Consider the following 18,049-nt stretch of genomic DNA (forward strand, 5'->3'; position numbering starts at 1 on the left):
CAGCTTCCACTGCCCCTAATTCCCTTCTGGCTATGACCTTTATTTTTTCTACAGCCATTCTTTTCCTCCCCCATGTCCACCTGGGTATCCACCCCCTTCCATATGTGTCCCCTCTCATTCCCTTTTAGCTGTGCTCACCTATGCCCATACAGCTGTGGGTTCTACTCCAAGGACCTAGTCCTTCTCAGTCACAGCTGGTTTTCCCTAGCATTACCCACCTTCCCTTGGATTAAGCCCCATTACTCATTTCTTGCTTCCATCTTCAACATTGCCAGGCTAACCTAGCAACTGTTGCCATTGGTCTTTCCCTTTCCCTGTTCTCCCACCCCTACCCCTCATGTAGAGGGATGTGGCAGGAGATGCTTCTGAGTCAGCCCTTCTGAAATGCATTGAATTGTCATCTGGCTCTGTGAAACTGATGCGGGAAAGGAACAAAAAAGTGGCTGAGATCCCCTTCAATTCCACCAACAAATACCAGGTATGTGAAGATTGATCCCCCTCAACACCACCAACAGTGACCAGGAATGAGGGGAAGAATCCCCTTCTACTCCACCAACAATGAAAGGGGGAAAGCTTACCACTAAGAACTATTTGAAAGATAGAGAAACTGAGACCCAGAAAAGCAAAATGTCTTGTCCAAAGTCACACTGAGCCAAGGGGGAAGAACTGAGCTTAAAATGCGGGGTATCCTGACTGCCTTCCCCCTTCCCTAACCAGCCCAGGGTTTATTCCACCAAGTTGGTAAAGGGAGACACACACATAGACAGATGCAGGCAAAAGAAGATTCAGAAACAGGGAGGTGGAAATACACAGAAGACATACAGAGGCCAGGAAGATAGAGAATACAATATTGACAAATGCAGAGTCAGGGAGATGAAGAGAGACAAAGATGTAGAGACAGCAAGATAGGGAAAGTGAGAGAGATACAGATATACAAAGAGATAAAGAGTGAGACAGATGGATGGGAAAACACATGGAGTGAGGTGTGGAGAGGGGAGGACTGATGTGATAGGGTAGTGTGTGCACACCAAGTACCACCCCTGACTTGTTCACTGGATTTTCCCAGCTCTCCATCCACGAGACAGAGGACCCCAATGACAATCGATACCTACTGGTGATGAAGGGTGCCCCTGAGAGGATCTTGGACAGATGCTCTACCATTCTGCTTCAGGGCAAAGAACAGACCTTGGATGATGAACTCAAGGAGGCCTTCCAGAATGCCTACTTGGAGCTGGGCGGGCTGGGTGAACGGGTGCTTGGTATGGGTCAGCCTAGCCCATGTCTCCACTTCCTGGTTTAGCACCAAGGGACTGGGGTTTGGGGGTGGGGGTGCAAGTGGAGTGGAGGTGCAGGGGGGAATGTTCTATATTACTGGGAGAATGGGGATGGGGAATTTGGAAGCTGAGAGAAACGGAGGGTTGGAAAAGCAGTGGACTGGGGGGATAGGGAATTGTGGTCAAATCAGGAAGTATTTATTAAGTACCTACTATGTGTCAGGCACTGTGTGAAGCTCTAGAAATGTAAAAAAAGGCAAAAATAGCTCTTGTTCTGGAGAAGTTCATAGTCTAATTTGTGGGGGGGAATGGGGGGGACAGCATGCAAACCACTATGTACTAACAAGATATAAATAGGATAAATTGGACATAATCAACAAATGACTGAAAGATACTGCTCAGGGGACTAGAGAAATAGGGCATTTGAAGATTGGGGACTGAGAGGATGGGGATTTGGGGGACTGGGGAGTGGGAGATTAGGGAACTGGGAAGATCAATCAACAAACTTTTATCAAATACCTACAATGTTCCAAGGACTGTGCCAGAAGGTGGGAATACAAATACAAAGATTGAAATAACCCCTGTTCTCAAGGAACTTACATTTTAACGGGGAGGCAAGTCCAGATTATAGAGAGAATAAATACAAGCTAGGTAAATACAAGGTAGCTAGAGAAGGAAGGCACTAAGCTGATTGAGGTTTGGAAAAAAAAAGTTTTCGCATAGAAGGTCATGCTTGAGCTGAATCTTGAAGAAATTCTGTGAGGTAAAGGTGAGGAGGGAATACATTCTAGGCACAGGGGACAGGTAGTCAAAAAAAACAGAGGTGAGAGATGGATTGTTGTGTATGAGGAACAGAGAAGCCAGTTTGGCTGGATTGCAGAAGATGGAAAGGGGAATAATGTTAAATAAAGTTTAAAAGATAGCCTGGGGACAAGTGGTGAAGCCTTCAAAAGCTAAACAAAAGAGTTTGTCTTTGATTCTAGAGGCAATGAGAAGCTGCAGGAGTTTGTAAAATAGGGTAGTCATATAGCCATATGTGCACTTAGGGAAAATCACATTAGCAGCAGTGTGGAGGATGGACTGGAGTGGGGAGAGACCTAAGGCAAGGTGGGGAAATCATAAGTTGTTTCAATAATCTAGAGGACAGATGCTGAGGTCCTGAATGAGGGTGGCGGTTGCACGAGTGGAGAGAAGGGATGAGAGGGGAGAGATGCTGTGGTGGCAGGCAGCTAGTTGGATGTGTGGGATGAGGTCTGATAAAGAGTTAAGGCTAACACCAAGATTTTGAAGCTAGGTGACTATAAAATGGTTGTGCCTTTGACAGGAAGTAGGAGAGTTTAGAAGAGGAATGGACAGTGGTGGTGATGGAAATGATGAGTTTTATCCAGACATGATGAGTTTGTCATGCCTTTGGGACATCCCATTTGAAACGTCTATTAGGCAGTTGGTGATGTGGGACTGAAACTTGGGGGAAGAGTCTGGAGTTGGATATATTGATCCAGGAGTCAGTCACCTGCAAAAAGATGATCATTAAACCCACTGGTGTTGCTGAGATCACCAAAGAGAGAGCATTCATAGAAAAGAGAGAGGTCCCAACACAAAGTTTTAGGAGATACCAACTGTGAGTGGATGATGGATGATAATCCAGCCAAGAAGATCAAGACTGTGCAAGGAGAGAGGGTCGAGGGGGAAGGGAGAGAGAGACAGAGAGAGAGAGAGACAGAGAGACAGAGAGTAGTGTAATAAGACTTAGGAGGAAAGGCAGTATCCAGGAGGGAAAGAATGGTCAACAATGTCAAATACTGCAGATAGGTTGACAAGGACAAGGACAAGGCCATTGGGTTTGGCAATTAAGTGACCACTGGTAATGTTGGACAGAGTAGTTTCAGTTGAGCAATGAGTTTGGGAGATGAAGGAATGAGAACAGAGGAAGAGGAGACAAAACAGAGGTGGAGAAGAGGTGGTTGGAAGAAAGGGCATAGGAAGATTGGGGATGAGGAACTGGAGACTAGAATTGGGGGCTGGAGGATGGGCAGTTGAGGGACTGGGGAATGGAGTGTTAGCATGGGAGATAAGAAACTGAGGGACCAGAAGGATAAGGGAGTAGAACACTGGGTCTTATAAGGACCTGGGTGTCTGAGGAATAGGGAAGACTGGAAAACTGGCAGAATGAGGAATTGGGAGCCTAGGGGTTGAAGATTTGGAGGAATAAGGGTTAGGGGGTCAAAGGACTGAAGAATGGTGTATGTATTGGAAGAATGGGAGAATAAGAAGTTGGGAAATGTGGAGAATTAGGGATTGGTAGGATGATGAATTAGGAGTTGAGAGAGGGAGTTGGAAGAGTGGGGAGACAAGTTTAGGGAACTGAAGGATGTGGAACTAGAAAATTATGGGGGAGGGAAATTGGGAAGCTAGAGAAAGAGAAGTTGGGGACTGGGAGAGAGAAGTGAGAGACAGAATGTTGGATAACTGGGTGAATGAGAAATTGGTGAAATGTTGGGTTGGAACTAGGGAAGTCGAGGGACTGGGGAATTAGAAGTTAAAGTATTGGAAACCTGGATGGATGAAGAGTGTGAACTTCCCAAAGTTGGGGGGGGGACTAAGGAGTTGGGGGCCTGAGGCATAAGGAATTAGGAAACTGAAGAATACAATGGTTGAGGATGATGAGTTAGGAATCTGGGGGAATAAAGGAGAAGGCACTGGAGTTGAGGGACTGAGGAGATAGCCAGCTGGTGATACTGCAGAGTTGGGAGATAAGGGATTAGGACATTGGGGAGCTATAGGAATATGATAGTTGGGGAGTTGTAGGACTAGGAAGATGGGGAGTTGAGGGTCAGAGGAAGAGAATACTGAGGAGTTGAGCATTAAAGATTTTGAAACCTGAGAATGGGGGACAGGGAATCAGTCCATAGAGACCTGGCTTTGTATCCTGGTCCTGACATCTACTATTTACTTTGGGCAAATCTCTCTGATCCTCCATTTTCCCATCTACAAAATGAAGATAATGCCTGCACGATTAGATCACAGAGTGGCTGCGAGGAAGGAGCTCTGTAAACCTTAACTTTTTAGGAGTGTGAGATGAGGAGGAGACAGGGTGGGAGGAGGGGCACTGGGAAATGGGAATATTGAGAACCAGGGTGGGATAAGGGGTTTAGGAAGGTGGTAGAAGAATGTGGATATTGGGAGTTGAGAAACTGGAAGGTTGAGAGATTAGTGACTTCCAAGTAGCATGCTGGGGATGTAGGTCTGGGGGTAGGGGAGGTAGGACCAGATCCTAAGTTCTAACCATCTCTTCTGGACACTGCTAGGGTTCTGCCATTACTACTTGCCCGAGGAACAGTTCCCCAAGGGCTTTGCTTTCGACTGTGATGATGTCAACTTCACCACTGACAATCTCTGCTTCGTCGGCCTCATGTCCATGATTGACCCACCTAGGGCTGCTGTCCCCGATGCTGTGGGCAAATGCCGAAGTGCTGGGATCAAGGTGGGCTCAGGAGTGGCTGAGGGTGGAAGGAACCAAGACACCTGAGTTCCTTAGGTTGACCGGCATAGCAAAGGGGAAAGAGAAACTATGACATCTACTTCCTCCTTTGTTGTGCAGGTGATCATGGTAACTGGCGACCACCCCATCACAGCTAAAGCTATTGCCAAGGGTGTAGGCATCATCTCTGAAGGCAATGAGACTGTGGAGGACATTGCTGCCAGGCTCAACATCCCTGTGAGCCAGGTCAATCCCAGGTAAGGCAGCTACTTTATCCTGGACCCACTGGCCTCTGCCCAACTCTTCCATGTTTCCTTTCTCCCTGTCATCTTCCTTTGGTCTCCCTACAACTGACTCTGTTTGATCTCCCTACAACTGACTCTGTTCCTGGATCCACCTCCTCTCTCTCTCTGTTTCTCTGTCTCTCTGTCTCTCTCTCTCTCTCTCTCTCTCTCTCTCTCTCTCCCTGTCTGTCTCTTTGTCTCTCTGACTCTCTGCCTCTGTCTCCCTCTTTTTCTCCTCTATCTCTCTCTCTCTCCTTCTCTCTCTGTCTTTGTCTGTCTGTCTGTCTGTCTCTCTCCCCCTCCCTCTCCCTGTCTCTCGGTCTGTCTTTCTCTTTGTCTCTCTGATTCTCTGTGTCTGTCTCTCTCTCTGTTTGTTTCTGTCTCTCTGTCTCTCAAACACACACACACACACACACACACACACACACACACACACACACACACACACACGACCTGGGTTCAAATCCACGTCACTACCTACTAGCTGTGCGAGCTTGGCCAAGTGACTTAACCTCTCTGGGTCTCTGTTTATCAGCACATGAGGTTGGACAAGTTGGTCTTTGAGGATGCTTCCAGCTCTATCTTTATGATCCTTTTCTCCTTCTGTCTCTGCTCTCTCAGACTCTCTTCCTTTTTGTCCTTATCTGCCTGTCCCTCCGCTTCTCTTTCTTTCTGTTGATTTCAGTCAATCTTTCTTCATCTGCCCCTCCTTCTCTCCCTGTCTCTCTCTCCCCATCCCTCCCTCCCTTTCTCTGCCAACCCTTCTCTCTCCCCCATCACCCCTGCAGACCTCCTCTCCTCTCTTGCCCTTGCCCAGGATTGGGGCATCCCTCACCAACCTTCTGTGCCTGTGCAGGGACGCCAAGGCCTGTGTGATCCATGGCACAGACTTGAAGGATTTCTCCTCAGAACAGATTGATGAAATCTTGCAGAACCACACAGAAATCGTGTTTGCCCGAACCTCCCCCCAGCAGAAACTCATCATTGTGGAAGGCTGCCAGAGACAGGTGAGAGCTTAGACACCTGGGCCTTGGGGAGATCAGGAGGCCTGAGGTACCAAGGGAGCATAAGCTGGGGGCCCAGATGCCTGGGCCTCTGAGTAAGGCAAAGGCTGTGAATACCAGCGGGTGGGGATCCAACTACCTGGGAATGGAAGTGCAGAATTCTGGATTCCTGAGGCATTTGGACAAGTTGGAACAATAGCGAAATCCATGGTTCTGTGATGCCTGAGTCCCTAAGAGCAGCACATCCTGAACACTGTATAACTAAGTCCTCAGAAGGGCAGAGACTGGAACACTGGACACTCGGGTCCCTGAAGAGGGAAGGTACTGGAGGTCCAAATGCCTGGATCCAGATGAGAGACCAAGGCCTGGACCCTGGACGACTGAGTCCCTAAGACAGCCAAGGGCCAGAAGCCTGAGTCTCTGTCTCCCTCTCCCTCCCCCCACCCTATTCCCCACAGGGCGCCATTGTAGCAGTGACTGGAGATGGTGTGAATGACTCTCCCGCCCTTAAGAAGGCAGATATAGGTGTAGCTATGGGCATCGCCGGCTCTGACGTCTCCAAGCAGGCAGCTGACATGATTTTGCTGGATGACAACTTTGCTTCCATCGTCACTGGTGTAGAAGAGGGTAAGGACAGGCTTGGGGATCTGGAGGCCAAGCTGTGCCAACTGACTCACTGTGCTCCCCCATCTGTAAAATGAAAGGATTAGACTAGATGGTGCTGAGGTCTTCTCCAGCTTTGACATTCTGTGATTTTTAAATCCTTGGGGGCCCTTCTCTGGATATCAAAGTCTCTGTCCTCGTAAAAGGAAGTGGGAAGGACCATATGAATGATCCAAAAAGATCATTCCATTCCGGGGTTCTATGTGTTTATTTATACATGAGCTGGGGTCAAGAGGATGCTGAGCCTCCTCATCTCTCCCCCCACTCCTATTCTCTGTGGGAATAGAGACAGCCTCAGGATAGATAAGAAAACAGGTCACTAGAAGAATCTCAGGAGAATTGGGAGATGGAGAAAGGAGGTGGAAGAGGTAGGAAGATGAGGAAGGCCAAGCTCCTTTACCCTGGTGGAAGGTCAAGCTCACCCCTCAGAAAGGCAGCTGACTGCCTGGTTTGACCCACTGTGAACTCCTTCCCTCAGGCCGACTGATCTTTGACAACCTGAAAAAATCCATTGCTTACACCCTGACCAGCAATATCCCTGAGATTACCCCCTTCCTTCTTTTCATCATGGCAAACATCCCCTTGCCCCTGGGCACCATCACCATCCTCTGCATTGACCTGGGCACAGATATGGTAAGACCCTCTGCTCAGATTCCCCAGTGGGCTGTGGGGAGCTCAGGCCCATAGCTGTGGTATATGGCTAGTAGTTCTGGGCTGGCTCTACTTGAAAGTCCCTTAAAGGTGCTGAGGTTAGAGGAGGGTGCTGGGGTAATCTGGCTCTGGTAACTTGCCAAGGTAGGGATCCCATTAAATCATCTTTCTCAAGACCTTGCTGGGTCACCCAAATTAGGGGAGACTTCTCACCATAGCTAAGTGATCTCGGGTGAGACTTCCCCTCTTAGATAACCAGTCTAAGGTGGACCTTCACTGAGGTGGCTCCCCACTTTCTCCTGGACAGGTCCCTGCCATCTCCCTGGCCTATGAGGCTGCTGAGAGTGACATCATGAAGCGACAGCCCCGAAATCCAAGGACAGACAAGCTGGTGAACGAGAGGCTCATTAGTATGGCATATGGGCAGATAGGTAAGGGGTTACGGTCTGTCTACAAAGTCCCTCTGGATGCCAAGTTCAAGGCATCCAAGGTCCCCGGGCTGCTGCCTGAGGCTACTATCTCAAGTGACCCATCTTAGGCAAGAGGCCCCCTCAGTTGACCCTTCTCAGGTGAGATCCCTCAGGTGACCACATCAGCTAACATAACTTTTAGGTAACCCTCCACAGGTGTCCCTCAGGTGATTAGGTACCACCTAGGCAACATGAGTGGAGGTCTCAAACTTGAGATCAGAAGACCTGAGTTAGAATTCTGCCTCAGACAGTTAACTAGCTGTATGACCCGGGGAAGTCACTTACCTTCTCAGCTTCCATTCCTTCATCCATCTTTGTGTCTCCAGTACTTAGCATAAAGCACGGCACACAAAAAGCACTTAATAAATGCTTGTTGTCTGCCTGCCTGACCCCTTTGGGCAGCCCTTTTCAGATGAGACTCTCCTTTCAGGGATGGCCCTTGAGTGGTTTATCCCTGATATGGTTCTTGCTATCGTGTGATCTCAGGACACCTGGGGTGCCTCAGAGAAGTCACTTTCCTCATCTGTAAAATGGGAGGTCATTCTAGGGTTTAGTTGTCCCAAGGTCCCACCCATTTCTAAATCCTAGGACAGAAGCAGTTCAGGGAAGCCTTAACCTCTGGTAACCTCAAAGGCAGGTCTGGTCGGGGGTCCCTGCCCAATCTGAACCCCTTTTCCTCTGTCCCCTGCAGGAATGATCCAGGCTCTGGGTGGCTTCTTTGCCTATTTTGTGATTCTGGCAGAGAACGGCTTCCTGCCTTCTAACCTCGTGGGCATTCGGCTCAACTGGGATGACAGAACTGTCAATGACCTTGAGGACAGCTATGGGCAGCAGTGGGTGAGTAGTAAGGCAGGGAGCAGACAGCTATGGAAGCTTCTGGAGTGAGGGAAGAATGCGTACAGAGAGGGTCACCTATCCTCGGTATAGGAAGCTCATCCTGGGGGACACCCTGAGGCAAGCAATAGAACAAGCCTTTGGTGTGGAGTCAATCTGGGACAGCTTCTTGTAGGAGGGAGAGAAGTGGGGTGAGGCTGAACCCTCCTCTACACATCTTTCCTCCAGACCTACGAGCAGCGGAAGTCAGTGGAGTTCACCTGTCACACAGCCTTCTTCGTCAGCATTGTGGTCGTGCAGTGGGCAGATCTCATCATTTGCAAGACCAGGAGGAATTCCGTTTTCCAGCAGGGCATGAAGTGAGGGTTAGGGGGCAGGCAGGGGGTTCTACCTTCCTCACTCTCAGTGTCTCTAGTAGGCTTTTCCTCTGATCTATGTCCCCATCTCTCTATCAGCCTTTCTCCCAGTCCCTTTCTTTCTTGATCTCTATGTCTCTGGGCATATTTCTGAGTGTCTCTGTCTTCTTGAGAATTTCTTCATTTGTCTCTTTCTCTGAGGATGTTTAGCTCTATGTTGCTTTGTCTCCATTTTTCAGGGCTTTCCTATTTATTATGTTTGTGTCTTTCTCAATCTCTTCCCCCCCCCAACATTTTTTTCTCTCTCTCCTCCCTCTCCTCCTCCTTGTCCTTGCCCTTCTCTCCCTCTCTTCCTCCCCTCCTCTTTTTATCTCTGAGTTTCTCTCTAATTCCACATCTCCATGTCTTTGCTGCCCTTATCTCCTTGTGTAATAAGATGGGTGAGAACCATCTGGAGAGATGAGGTGGTATCTGCCTCTGAATCTCTGCCTCTGAATGTGTCTCTGTCTGTTTCTCCCTGTACCTCTATCTGGGCATGTCTAAGTACATCCCTGCGTCTCTCTCCCTCTTTTTTCTCTTACATTGCTGTCACTTGGTATTTCTGTCTCCCTCTCATAGGGTCTCTCTAGCTCTGTCTCTAGCTCTATGCTCCTCATTTCTCAATCTTGGCCCATTTCTATAACTCTGAATCTATCTCTTTGTTTTTGTCTCTCTGCCTCCCTGATTCTCTGTCTCTATGTAGGTTCCTCTGAGTCACTATGTCTGAGTGTGTCATGAGTGAGAAGGCTGCTGAAGGGGATTAGTGAGGGAGGATGCTCTGTGTGTGTGTGTATGTGTGTGTGTGTGTGTGTGTGTGTGTATGTGTGTGTGTGTGCCTGAGGAGGTTGTGCCTGCCCAGATGCTCATCACATTCTCCCCCTCCACAGGAACAAGATTCTGATCTTTGGGTTGTTTGAAGAGACAGCGCTGGCCGCCTTCCTGTCCTACTGCCCTGGCATGGATGTGGCCCTACGCATGTACCCACTCAAGTGAGTGTCTGTCCCATCACTTTGGCACGTACCCTGGCCTTCACTTTCCACTCCTAACCAACCCACTCCAACCAACCCCAATCTCTCACACCGAATTTGGGAGACCTCCTCCTCTTCCTTCTCAGCCTTTTTGGGACTCCCCAAATCTGCTGCAGATTCTGGTCCCAACCTTGAAAATGGAAACTGCTTCCCCTATTCCAGGGCCCAGAGATCTTTCTCTACTAACGAATAGCACTCTTAGACCAGGAACAACTAATTACTAATATATTTCTCTCTCTGTCTGCCTCTGTCTCTGTTTTTCTGTCTCTATCTCTCTGTCTTTGTCTTCTCTCTCTCTCTCTCTCTCTCTCTCTCTCTCTCTCTCTCTCTCTCTCTCTCTCTCTCCTTTCCTCCTCCCTCCCTTTCCATTTCTGCCCCTTAATATCTTAACCTAAATCTTTCTCCATGCCCCCCTCTTTCCCATCCCTCTGTCTCTCCTTCACTTCTCATCTTTCTTTTTCTCTTTCTGCCTCTCTCTCTTCTCCTCTCTCTGGGTCTGTCTCTACCTTTCGTTCGGCATCTCGGTGTTTCCTGGATGACTCTGCAGACCCAGTTGGTGGTTCTGTGCCTTCCCCTATAGCTTCCTCATCTTTGTCTATGATGAAATCAGAAAACTCATCCTGCGCAGGAACCCCGGGGGTGAGAGCTGGGGCTGGGATGGGGGCGGGGCTGGGAGTGGTCCAGGACAGGACCTCAGGACCTGTGGGGAGGAGTCTAGGGGATGGACCCAGAAAGGCTCTGCCAACTCACCTGACTGGCTTCCGTTTTCTCCACTGCCCTTTCTTCTCTAACTTTGATTCTCTATCTTTGTTTCTCCCTCTTAGTCTGCCTCTGTGTCACTGTGTCTCTGTCTCTTCCCTTCCAGGCTGGGTGGAGAAGGAGACTTACTACTGACCTCATTCCCAGCACAGCCCCATCCTGTCTCACCCCCCAGCCCAGGAGAGAACCATCCCCCAGCTCCCCCGCCCTCATTTTGTATTCTGGGGGGAGGGGCCTTCTCTTCCCTTAGCCGGGTCTCGGCCCCCCGGCCTCCCCAACCCCCGAAGTTCTTACGTCCTGCTCCCAGCTCTCCCTGGCTTGCTTTCTCTCCCTGGTTTTCTTTCCTCCCCGTAACCCCTCTTCTCCATGTCGCTGTCTCTCTCTCCTCACCGTTCCGTCTAGCGACTCCCCTCTATCCCCCCGTGTCCTCGTCGCCCTCTCTCCGTTTTCTGGCTCTCTCTCCCTGTCCCTCTTTTTTTATTTCCCAATGGCCGACTCCATCTCTCTGGTTCTGGACAAGTATAAAATATATTGGTGGAGAGAGAGAAGAGATTGACTCCGTGTCGTCATTGCTGAAAGGGGAGGGGTGGGGTTGGCATGAATGGTTGGTACGTCCTTGGTGCGAGTCAATGCGTCCTGGGCTGTCATTGGCACACGTAGGCAGAGAACATTAGAATCTTCAAATCGCAGACTTCCAAACAACAGGGTTCTAGAATCCTTTTATTCTGAACTTACAGGTTCTTAGAACCCCAGATTCCAGATGAGAATTCTGGGACGTTTAAGACAGAGTCAACAGGATGTGGTGGAATAAGTAAGGAGTTTGGAGTTAGGAGATCTGGGTTCAAATTCTGCCTTACACACTCGCTAGCTGTGTGATCCTGGGCAAGTCCCCTAGCTTTTCAATGCCCCAGCTTCCTCATTTGTATAATGGGGATAAGAATATTCAAAGCCAGCATGGTACCATGGAAAGTGCCCTGGGAGGGGAGTTGAAAGGACTGTGGTTGTGTTCCTATCTTTGCTACTTTCCAGAAATTATGTGGTATAGGGGATAGAGCAATGGGCCCCGAGTCAGGAAGACCTGAGTTCAAATCCAACCTCAGACACATACTGGCTGTGTGACCCAGGCCAGTCAGCTAATGTTTGTCTGCCTCAGTTTCCTCATCAGTAAAATGAAGATAATAATAGCATCTACATCCCAAGGTTGTTTTGAGACTCAAATGAGATATTATTTGTAAAGTACTTTTCCTTCCTTAAAGTTCTGTGCAGATGCTAACGATCATTATTACTGACTATGGGCGAGCCATTTCATCTCCAAAGGGCTATATTTCCTCATCTATAAAGTGATGAAATTGACTTGATGGTAGCTAAAGTCTCTTCCAGCTCTTAACCTAGTTCTCCATAAGAATCTCAGACCCCCGACTCTGTAAAATACTGGAATCTTTGGGAAAACTAGGATCTTAGCATGTGAGCTCGGGAGGCATTGACTAAGCAGTACCAAGTGCCGCACACTGGGGTGAGCATGAGATCAAAGAAAACGAAAGGTTCCTGCCTTTGAGGAGCTTACATTCTACTGAGGGAGGGGTCGGGGGTAAGACATGTACTCAAGTGTATTACAAGGGAAACTGAGGCCAGACACGGCTCAAATGACAGTGCTGGGAGGGATCAGAGAGGGGCTTTGCAACCCTCAAAGTGTTAGATAAATGCCATATATTGTGAAAATTATTCCAAAAGCCCTGCTTAGGACCCCAGAGATCAGCTTATGTCCCACCTTCAAAAACTGGGAGAGTAAAAATTTTGTACAAATTCCCAAAGTGACTTAAGAATTTGGAGGAGACAGAGCACCTGGTCTCATCTGCAGAGTGGAAGCCCAGCCCAGCAACCTGCTATCAGTTACCAACCTTAGTGGGCACTGCAGGAGGGCACACATACGGGACCTCTGAGCTGAGTTTGTGTATGTGAGTGAGTGTGTGTGTATGTGTGTGTGTGTGTGTGTGTGTGTGTGTATGTATGTGTGTGTGCCCATGTGCCAAACAAAGAAAGAACAAAGTACCAGAACAGCAAGGGAAGGTAACAATAAACTTCACCAACTTCTTGGCTGTAAGAAAAGCCTGGACCATCTGCAAAAGGGAAAAGGATGTCCTGAATATTAGAGAGCTCAGAATGGACAGGCCAGAGCTGGGAAGGGCCTTAAGACAGGGAATGTCAGAGCTGGGAGGTTGTAACACCAATGTTACTTGCAGCTGCTATGGAGATGTAAGACCAACAACACCAGCACACAGGAGGGCTCCTAGCACAGGTTCTTTGATCTGCTTTTCTGAAGGAAAGCAACTTAAAGGGGTTTACTATCTTACTTTAATTAAACATACATATACCATTCACTTAGTTCAGGGGGAAAAGCCAGCACCCTGAACTTCACAGAAAACATGAACAGAAATTACAAGCAGAAATTATATAAACAGAGCAAATAACACAAATCAGTCAACAAGGCTTCTAACTGTCTGTCCATAGCAATACATACATAGTTACCAGAGAGAGAAGCACCAACATCTAGGTTTTCAAAGGGGGTGGGAGAGACACTCTTTAACAGTTACCCAGAGTCTTGTCTGGCCAAATCACATGAATGTTCTTCCAATGAGTGAGCCCCAAAGCAAAATGCTAACCTCAGAATATATATACACTTCTTCAGGGTCAGAAGGTGTCACAACCATGTGACTCAAACTCATGTGACTTAGGCTTTCTTGTGACTTAGGTAGGTCATCAAAGACTCTTGATTCAATCAAAGGCAAGACTCAATCAAAGGCATTTGATTGTCTTAGGGCTGAGAAGCACTCCAAAAGAAAAAACAGTAAAAAGTCCCACTTTGCTTGCCTTTACAGAGGGGCCTTAGAACAGTCAATGTCATAGCTGGGAGGGCCTTTAAAACAGGTAATGTCAGGGCTGGGAGGGCCCTTAGAACAGGGAATGTCAGAGTTGGGAGGGGTCTTAGAACAGCTAATGTCAGAGCTAGCAGAGGCCCTAGAATGGAGAACATAATGTCAAAGCAGGAATTAACCTTAGAGACCAGGCAGACCCACCCCCACATTTTTAACAGAGGGAAGAATGGAGGCTTAGCAAAGGAAAGGGACTTGTCCAAGGTGACAGAGCCTGGACTGTAGTGAGTTCTTCTACCTCCAAGTCCACCATTTGGCTTCAGGAACCATCAAAGACAGTGTAGAATGAGACCCTAACAAAGCTCTCTAATTTTCTTTTCACCCCATCCCTCCTGACACCCTCCTCCAGCCCACATCAACCACAGGCCCTCTTTGCGGAGCTCAAATGCTTGGTGCCCCCAGCCCCTTGGTAACTCCTTCCAGGACTCTTTCTGCCATAACCTCTCTATCCTGGAGACTCCATCTCCCACAGTTCCTTTGGGCACAAACTCTATTCCCCACAATCCTTTTTTCCTGGGGAACTGAATCTTTCACAATCTCTCTCAATCATCACTCCATTCTCTCCCCTCCGAGAGACTCCATCTCCCATGATCCTTTGTCCTTAGATGTTCTTCAATCAGCTCTTATGGGGGACTCCATCTCCCATAATCCTTTACTTCTGGAGGCTCCATTTTATAGAATCCTTCTGCTCCAAGATTGCATCCTCTACAATTCTCTTCTCCTAGATGACTCTGATCCCCACCATGGTCCAATCCCAGGACTTTGTCCCACATTGGTTGTGCTTCCCTTAATGTCCCTTCCCATCTCTCCCTTCCCATATACTTTCCAGACTTTACCTCCAGGAACTACAGCTCCTATCAACTCCTTTTGACCTCAAGGAATTCACAATTGCCAAGTGATTCACTCAACATACAAAGAGCTCCCTTAAATGCAGTCTAGTCTCATTAAGGATGCATCCCCACTAAGACTACATCTACTGTAGAGATGAGGGCCCTCCAGGGATCTCTACTCTGATCCTGGGGAGAGTGCAGAGGATCCTGGGCCCTTTCCTAGGGAAGCCTAGTGCAAAATAAAGAGCACAGAATTCGGGGTCAAGGTATCAGAATTTAAATCCTGGCTCTACCAGCTATGTGACCTTGGGTAAATCACTTGCCTTCTCTGGAACCCAATCTTCTTATCCATATATAGGACCTTCTGGGATCCTCTCCCTCAATTTATACTCATGGGTTGAGCCCCCAAGAAGTGACTGCCATCTTGGTTTCTAGACATAACCCTGTGCAGGACTGCTTCTGCTATAGTTCTTAAGCCCCTACTAGTGTGCTTCTCATTAACAGCCAGCCAGTAGCATTAATTAGCTTTTAGTAAAGGCATTTCAAATGTCATTGGAAGAACAGTAATTATAAAAAGTAATTCTCCCTTATAAGCTAAGTCACACTCTGTGTCAGTTCTAAGAATAGGTACCAGCTTAAAATATTATAGTGAGGAACATGTAAGGAGTAAAGATAGTCAAAATAACTTAATAATCTTGGTACTGTGGCACTTTGATGCCATTTTTCTGGATTCTACCAACCTTCATCCTTAATGATCAGGAGTATTTTTTACCACCATTACTTTAATCATCAGCTAAGGTATTGATGCATCTTTCCAGAAATAACAGAAGCTTAGTCTAGGAATGGTAAAAACATACCTAGATATATTGTCTCAGATACTTAACTCTGAAGCTCATTATATCTTCAAGGTCTCTTAGGAAAAGGTTTAAGTTTTCCTTTTGACAAAACTCCCCATTTCAGGGGTAGGTCCCCCCAGTGAGAGATCTCTTACTAATGTATGGTGATTGTCCAGTATGTTTCTCAAATCTTCATCTCAGTAGCTAGGTTATAAGTAGGTAATAGACATTTTCATAGTATCAAATACCAAATACGTCTGGGAGTGTGTATGGGTTCAACAGATTTTTAAAAATCTCTGTGGGTCAACCTAAGCCCTAGGGGCTACAACATTGTTTCTGTTGGCTTTTTCATATACAAATGAGCTACTCAAAGCCTTGTATCCTTTATTAGATACGGAATCACTAATTCACTTCTGAAAGTACTTTGCCTTTGCCTCTTATTTTCTCTCTCTTTGATCCTTCTGACCTGTGAATTTGCTGAAGTCTAAAAGGAGTATGCTCATATAAAATAAAGTTGTTGGACCAGATTGTCTCCAAAGTCACTTCAGATCTGTCCTCAGAAACATATTAGCTCTCTCTTCTCTCCCTTTTCTTTTTTCTTTCCCTTTCCCTCCCTTCCCTCCCCTCTCCTCTTCTCTCCCCTCCAAATGTTAAGTCAGAGGACATAATCTAGAGAGATGTAAGTCTAGAAGCCACATTTTAGCCATGAATGAGAATAAAAGCATTTGTGAAGTGCTTACTATATGGCTAAGCATTAGCTGATAAAAAAAATAAAAATGGAAAACAGTCTCTTCAGTCAGGGAGCTTACATTTTAATGAAGGAGACCACACCTATAGAGGGATGGTGGCCAGGGAAGAGTATTTTGGATTGTTGGTGAGTGGAACCAATAGGGGAGGCAACTGGCAAACTCTTTCAGTAACACTGGCATGGCAGCATTCATTTGACTAGGGTGTAAGCTAATTACTGGTATGGGTGATGTCTTTTGATACTGTTAGTCATGAGGGATTATGGAAAATTATGTCAAAATTTGGTTGCCCAGAGAAGTTCATCAGCATTGTATGTCAGTTTCATGATGGCCTGCTTGCCCGGGTTCTAGATGATGGACAATGCTCTCCTGCCTTCCCAATCACCAATGGAGTGAAGCAAGCTGTGTGCTTCTTTCCATGCTTTTTAGCATGATGTTTTCAGCCATGTTGTTGAATGCTTTCAATGAGCGTGAACAAGGCATCAAGGTCAGCTGATGGCAAATTCTTCAATTTGAAAAGGCTACAAGCTAAGACCAAAGTGGAGGGACTGTTGGTTCATGACCTCCTGTTTGCAGATGATCAGGCACTCGATGCAGCCTCTGAAGCTGAGATGCAACAAAGTATGAATCAATTCTCTGCTGCTTGTGCTGATTTTGGCCTAACAATTACCACCAAGAAAACACAGGTGCTCCATCAGCCACTTTCACGCCATCCATACATGGAACCATCAGTTACAGCAAATGGAGAAGTTATGAATGTCGTGGATAAGTTCACTTACCTTGGTAGTGTACTTTCCAGGGATGCACACATGGATAATGAGGTTGATGCACGCATTGCCAGAGCTAGCTCAGTGTTTAGGAGGCTCCGAAGGAAAGTGTGGGAGAGAAGAGGTATTAGCCTGATTACCAAACTGGAGGTCTACAGAATTGTTGTGCTGACCTCGTTGTTGTATGTCTGTGAAACCTGGACAGTCTACCAGTGCCATGCCAGGAAACGGAATTGCTTCCATTTGAATTGTCCTAGAAAGATTCTGAAGATCACCTGGCAGGATAAGGTGCCAGACCTTGAAGTCCTTTCTCAAACTAAACTGCCAAGCATTCAAACTCTGCTTCAGAGAGTACAATTCTGAAGTGCTGGTCACATTGTTTGAGTGCAAAACATATGCTTGCCACAAAGACTGTTTTATGGAGAACTCACACAGGGCAAGTGCTCACATGGTGGTCAGAAGAAGCGATACAAGGACACTGTCAAGGTCTCTCTCAAGAACTTTGGAATTGATTATGTGACATGGGAGACACTGGCATAGGACCACTCAGCATGGCGTGCCCACATTTCCTCTATGAGCAGAGCAGAGTTGAAATAGCTCAAAAGAAATGTGAGCTGCACAAATTTAGAGTATCTACTCCAAATGTTCACATGGACTATTTGTGCCCGATCTGTGGTAGAGCATTCCAAGCCTCGTATTGGTCTGATTATTCACAGTTGGATGCACTGAAACTTGACTCTAGCATAGTGATGGTCATTTTGGTCCTCCTCTAGAAGAAAGGACAACAACCAAGCTAATTACTAGTACAGATGGTTTCTTTCTTAGCACTTACTATCCTTATCACCTAGAACAGAGCCAGTCTTAAAGTTGTTGTTCATCCTTCATTTTCAAAGAGGATTAATGACACCCCAGAGTGATGTCTTGATTTTAGAATGAATTGGATTTAAGCGAAGCAGAGTTGCACAAAGTCATCAGCTCTTTCTCTTCCAGAGTCATCAAAGTCCAGTGGCAGGACGTAAGCCAAGATGACTGTCTTGTAGTAGGAGCTTAATGCTTCCAGAACTGGAAATGGGGGTGGGAAGAGGGAAAATTTGTGC

At 47.1% G+C, this 18,049-nt stretch overlaps 1 protein-coding gene across 1 annotated transcript in view; it reads left to right on the forward strand.

Moving 5' to 3' along the window:
* Positions 1 to 11,391, forward strand: part of ATP1A3 (ATPase Na+/K+ transporting subunit alpha 3) — a 29,657-nt gene extending 18,266 nt beyond the window's left edge. Inside the window, exons 11-23 of the mRNA XM_036746337.1 lie at positions 344 to 478; positions 1,067 to 1,259; positions 4,583 to 4,758; positions 4,876 to 5,012; positions 5,896 to 6,046; positions 6,502 to 6,670; positions 7,185 to 7,339; positions 7,665 to 7,788; positions 8,519 to 8,664; positions 8,890 to 9,020; positions 9,944 to 10,045; positions 10,632 to 10,723; positions 10,950 to 11,391. Coding sequence (XP_036602232.1) covers positions 344 to 478; positions 1,067 to 1,259; positions 4,583 to 4,758; positions 4,876 to 5,012; positions 5,896 to 6,046; positions 6,502 to 6,670; positions 7,185 to 7,339; positions 7,665 to 7,788; positions 8,519 to 8,664; positions 8,890 to 9,020; positions 9,944 to 10,045; positions 10,632 to 10,723; positions 10,950 to 10,978 — 1,740 coding nt within the window. The 3' untranslated portion in view covers positions 10,979 to 11,391. The remainder of the gene's footprint in view (positions 1 to 343; positions 479 to 1,066; positions 1,260 to 4,582; positions 4,759 to 4,875; positions 5,013 to 5,895; positions 6,047 to 6,501; positions 6,671 to 7,184; positions 7,340 to 7,664; positions 7,789 to 8,518; positions 8,665 to 8,889; positions 9,021 to 9,943; positions 10,046 to 10,631; positions 10,724 to 10,949) is intronic.
* Positions 11,392 to 18,049: the final 6,658 nt, after the last annotated feature.

The sequence above is a fragment of the Trichosurus vulpecula genome, chromosome 2 (genome assembly GCF_011100635.1).
Source record: "Trichosurus vulpecula isolate mTriVul1 chromosome 2, mTriVul1.pri, whole genome shotgun sequence".
NCBI lineage: Eukaryota > Metazoa > Chordata > Mammalia > Diprotodontia > Phalangeridae > Trichosurus > Trichosurus vulpecula.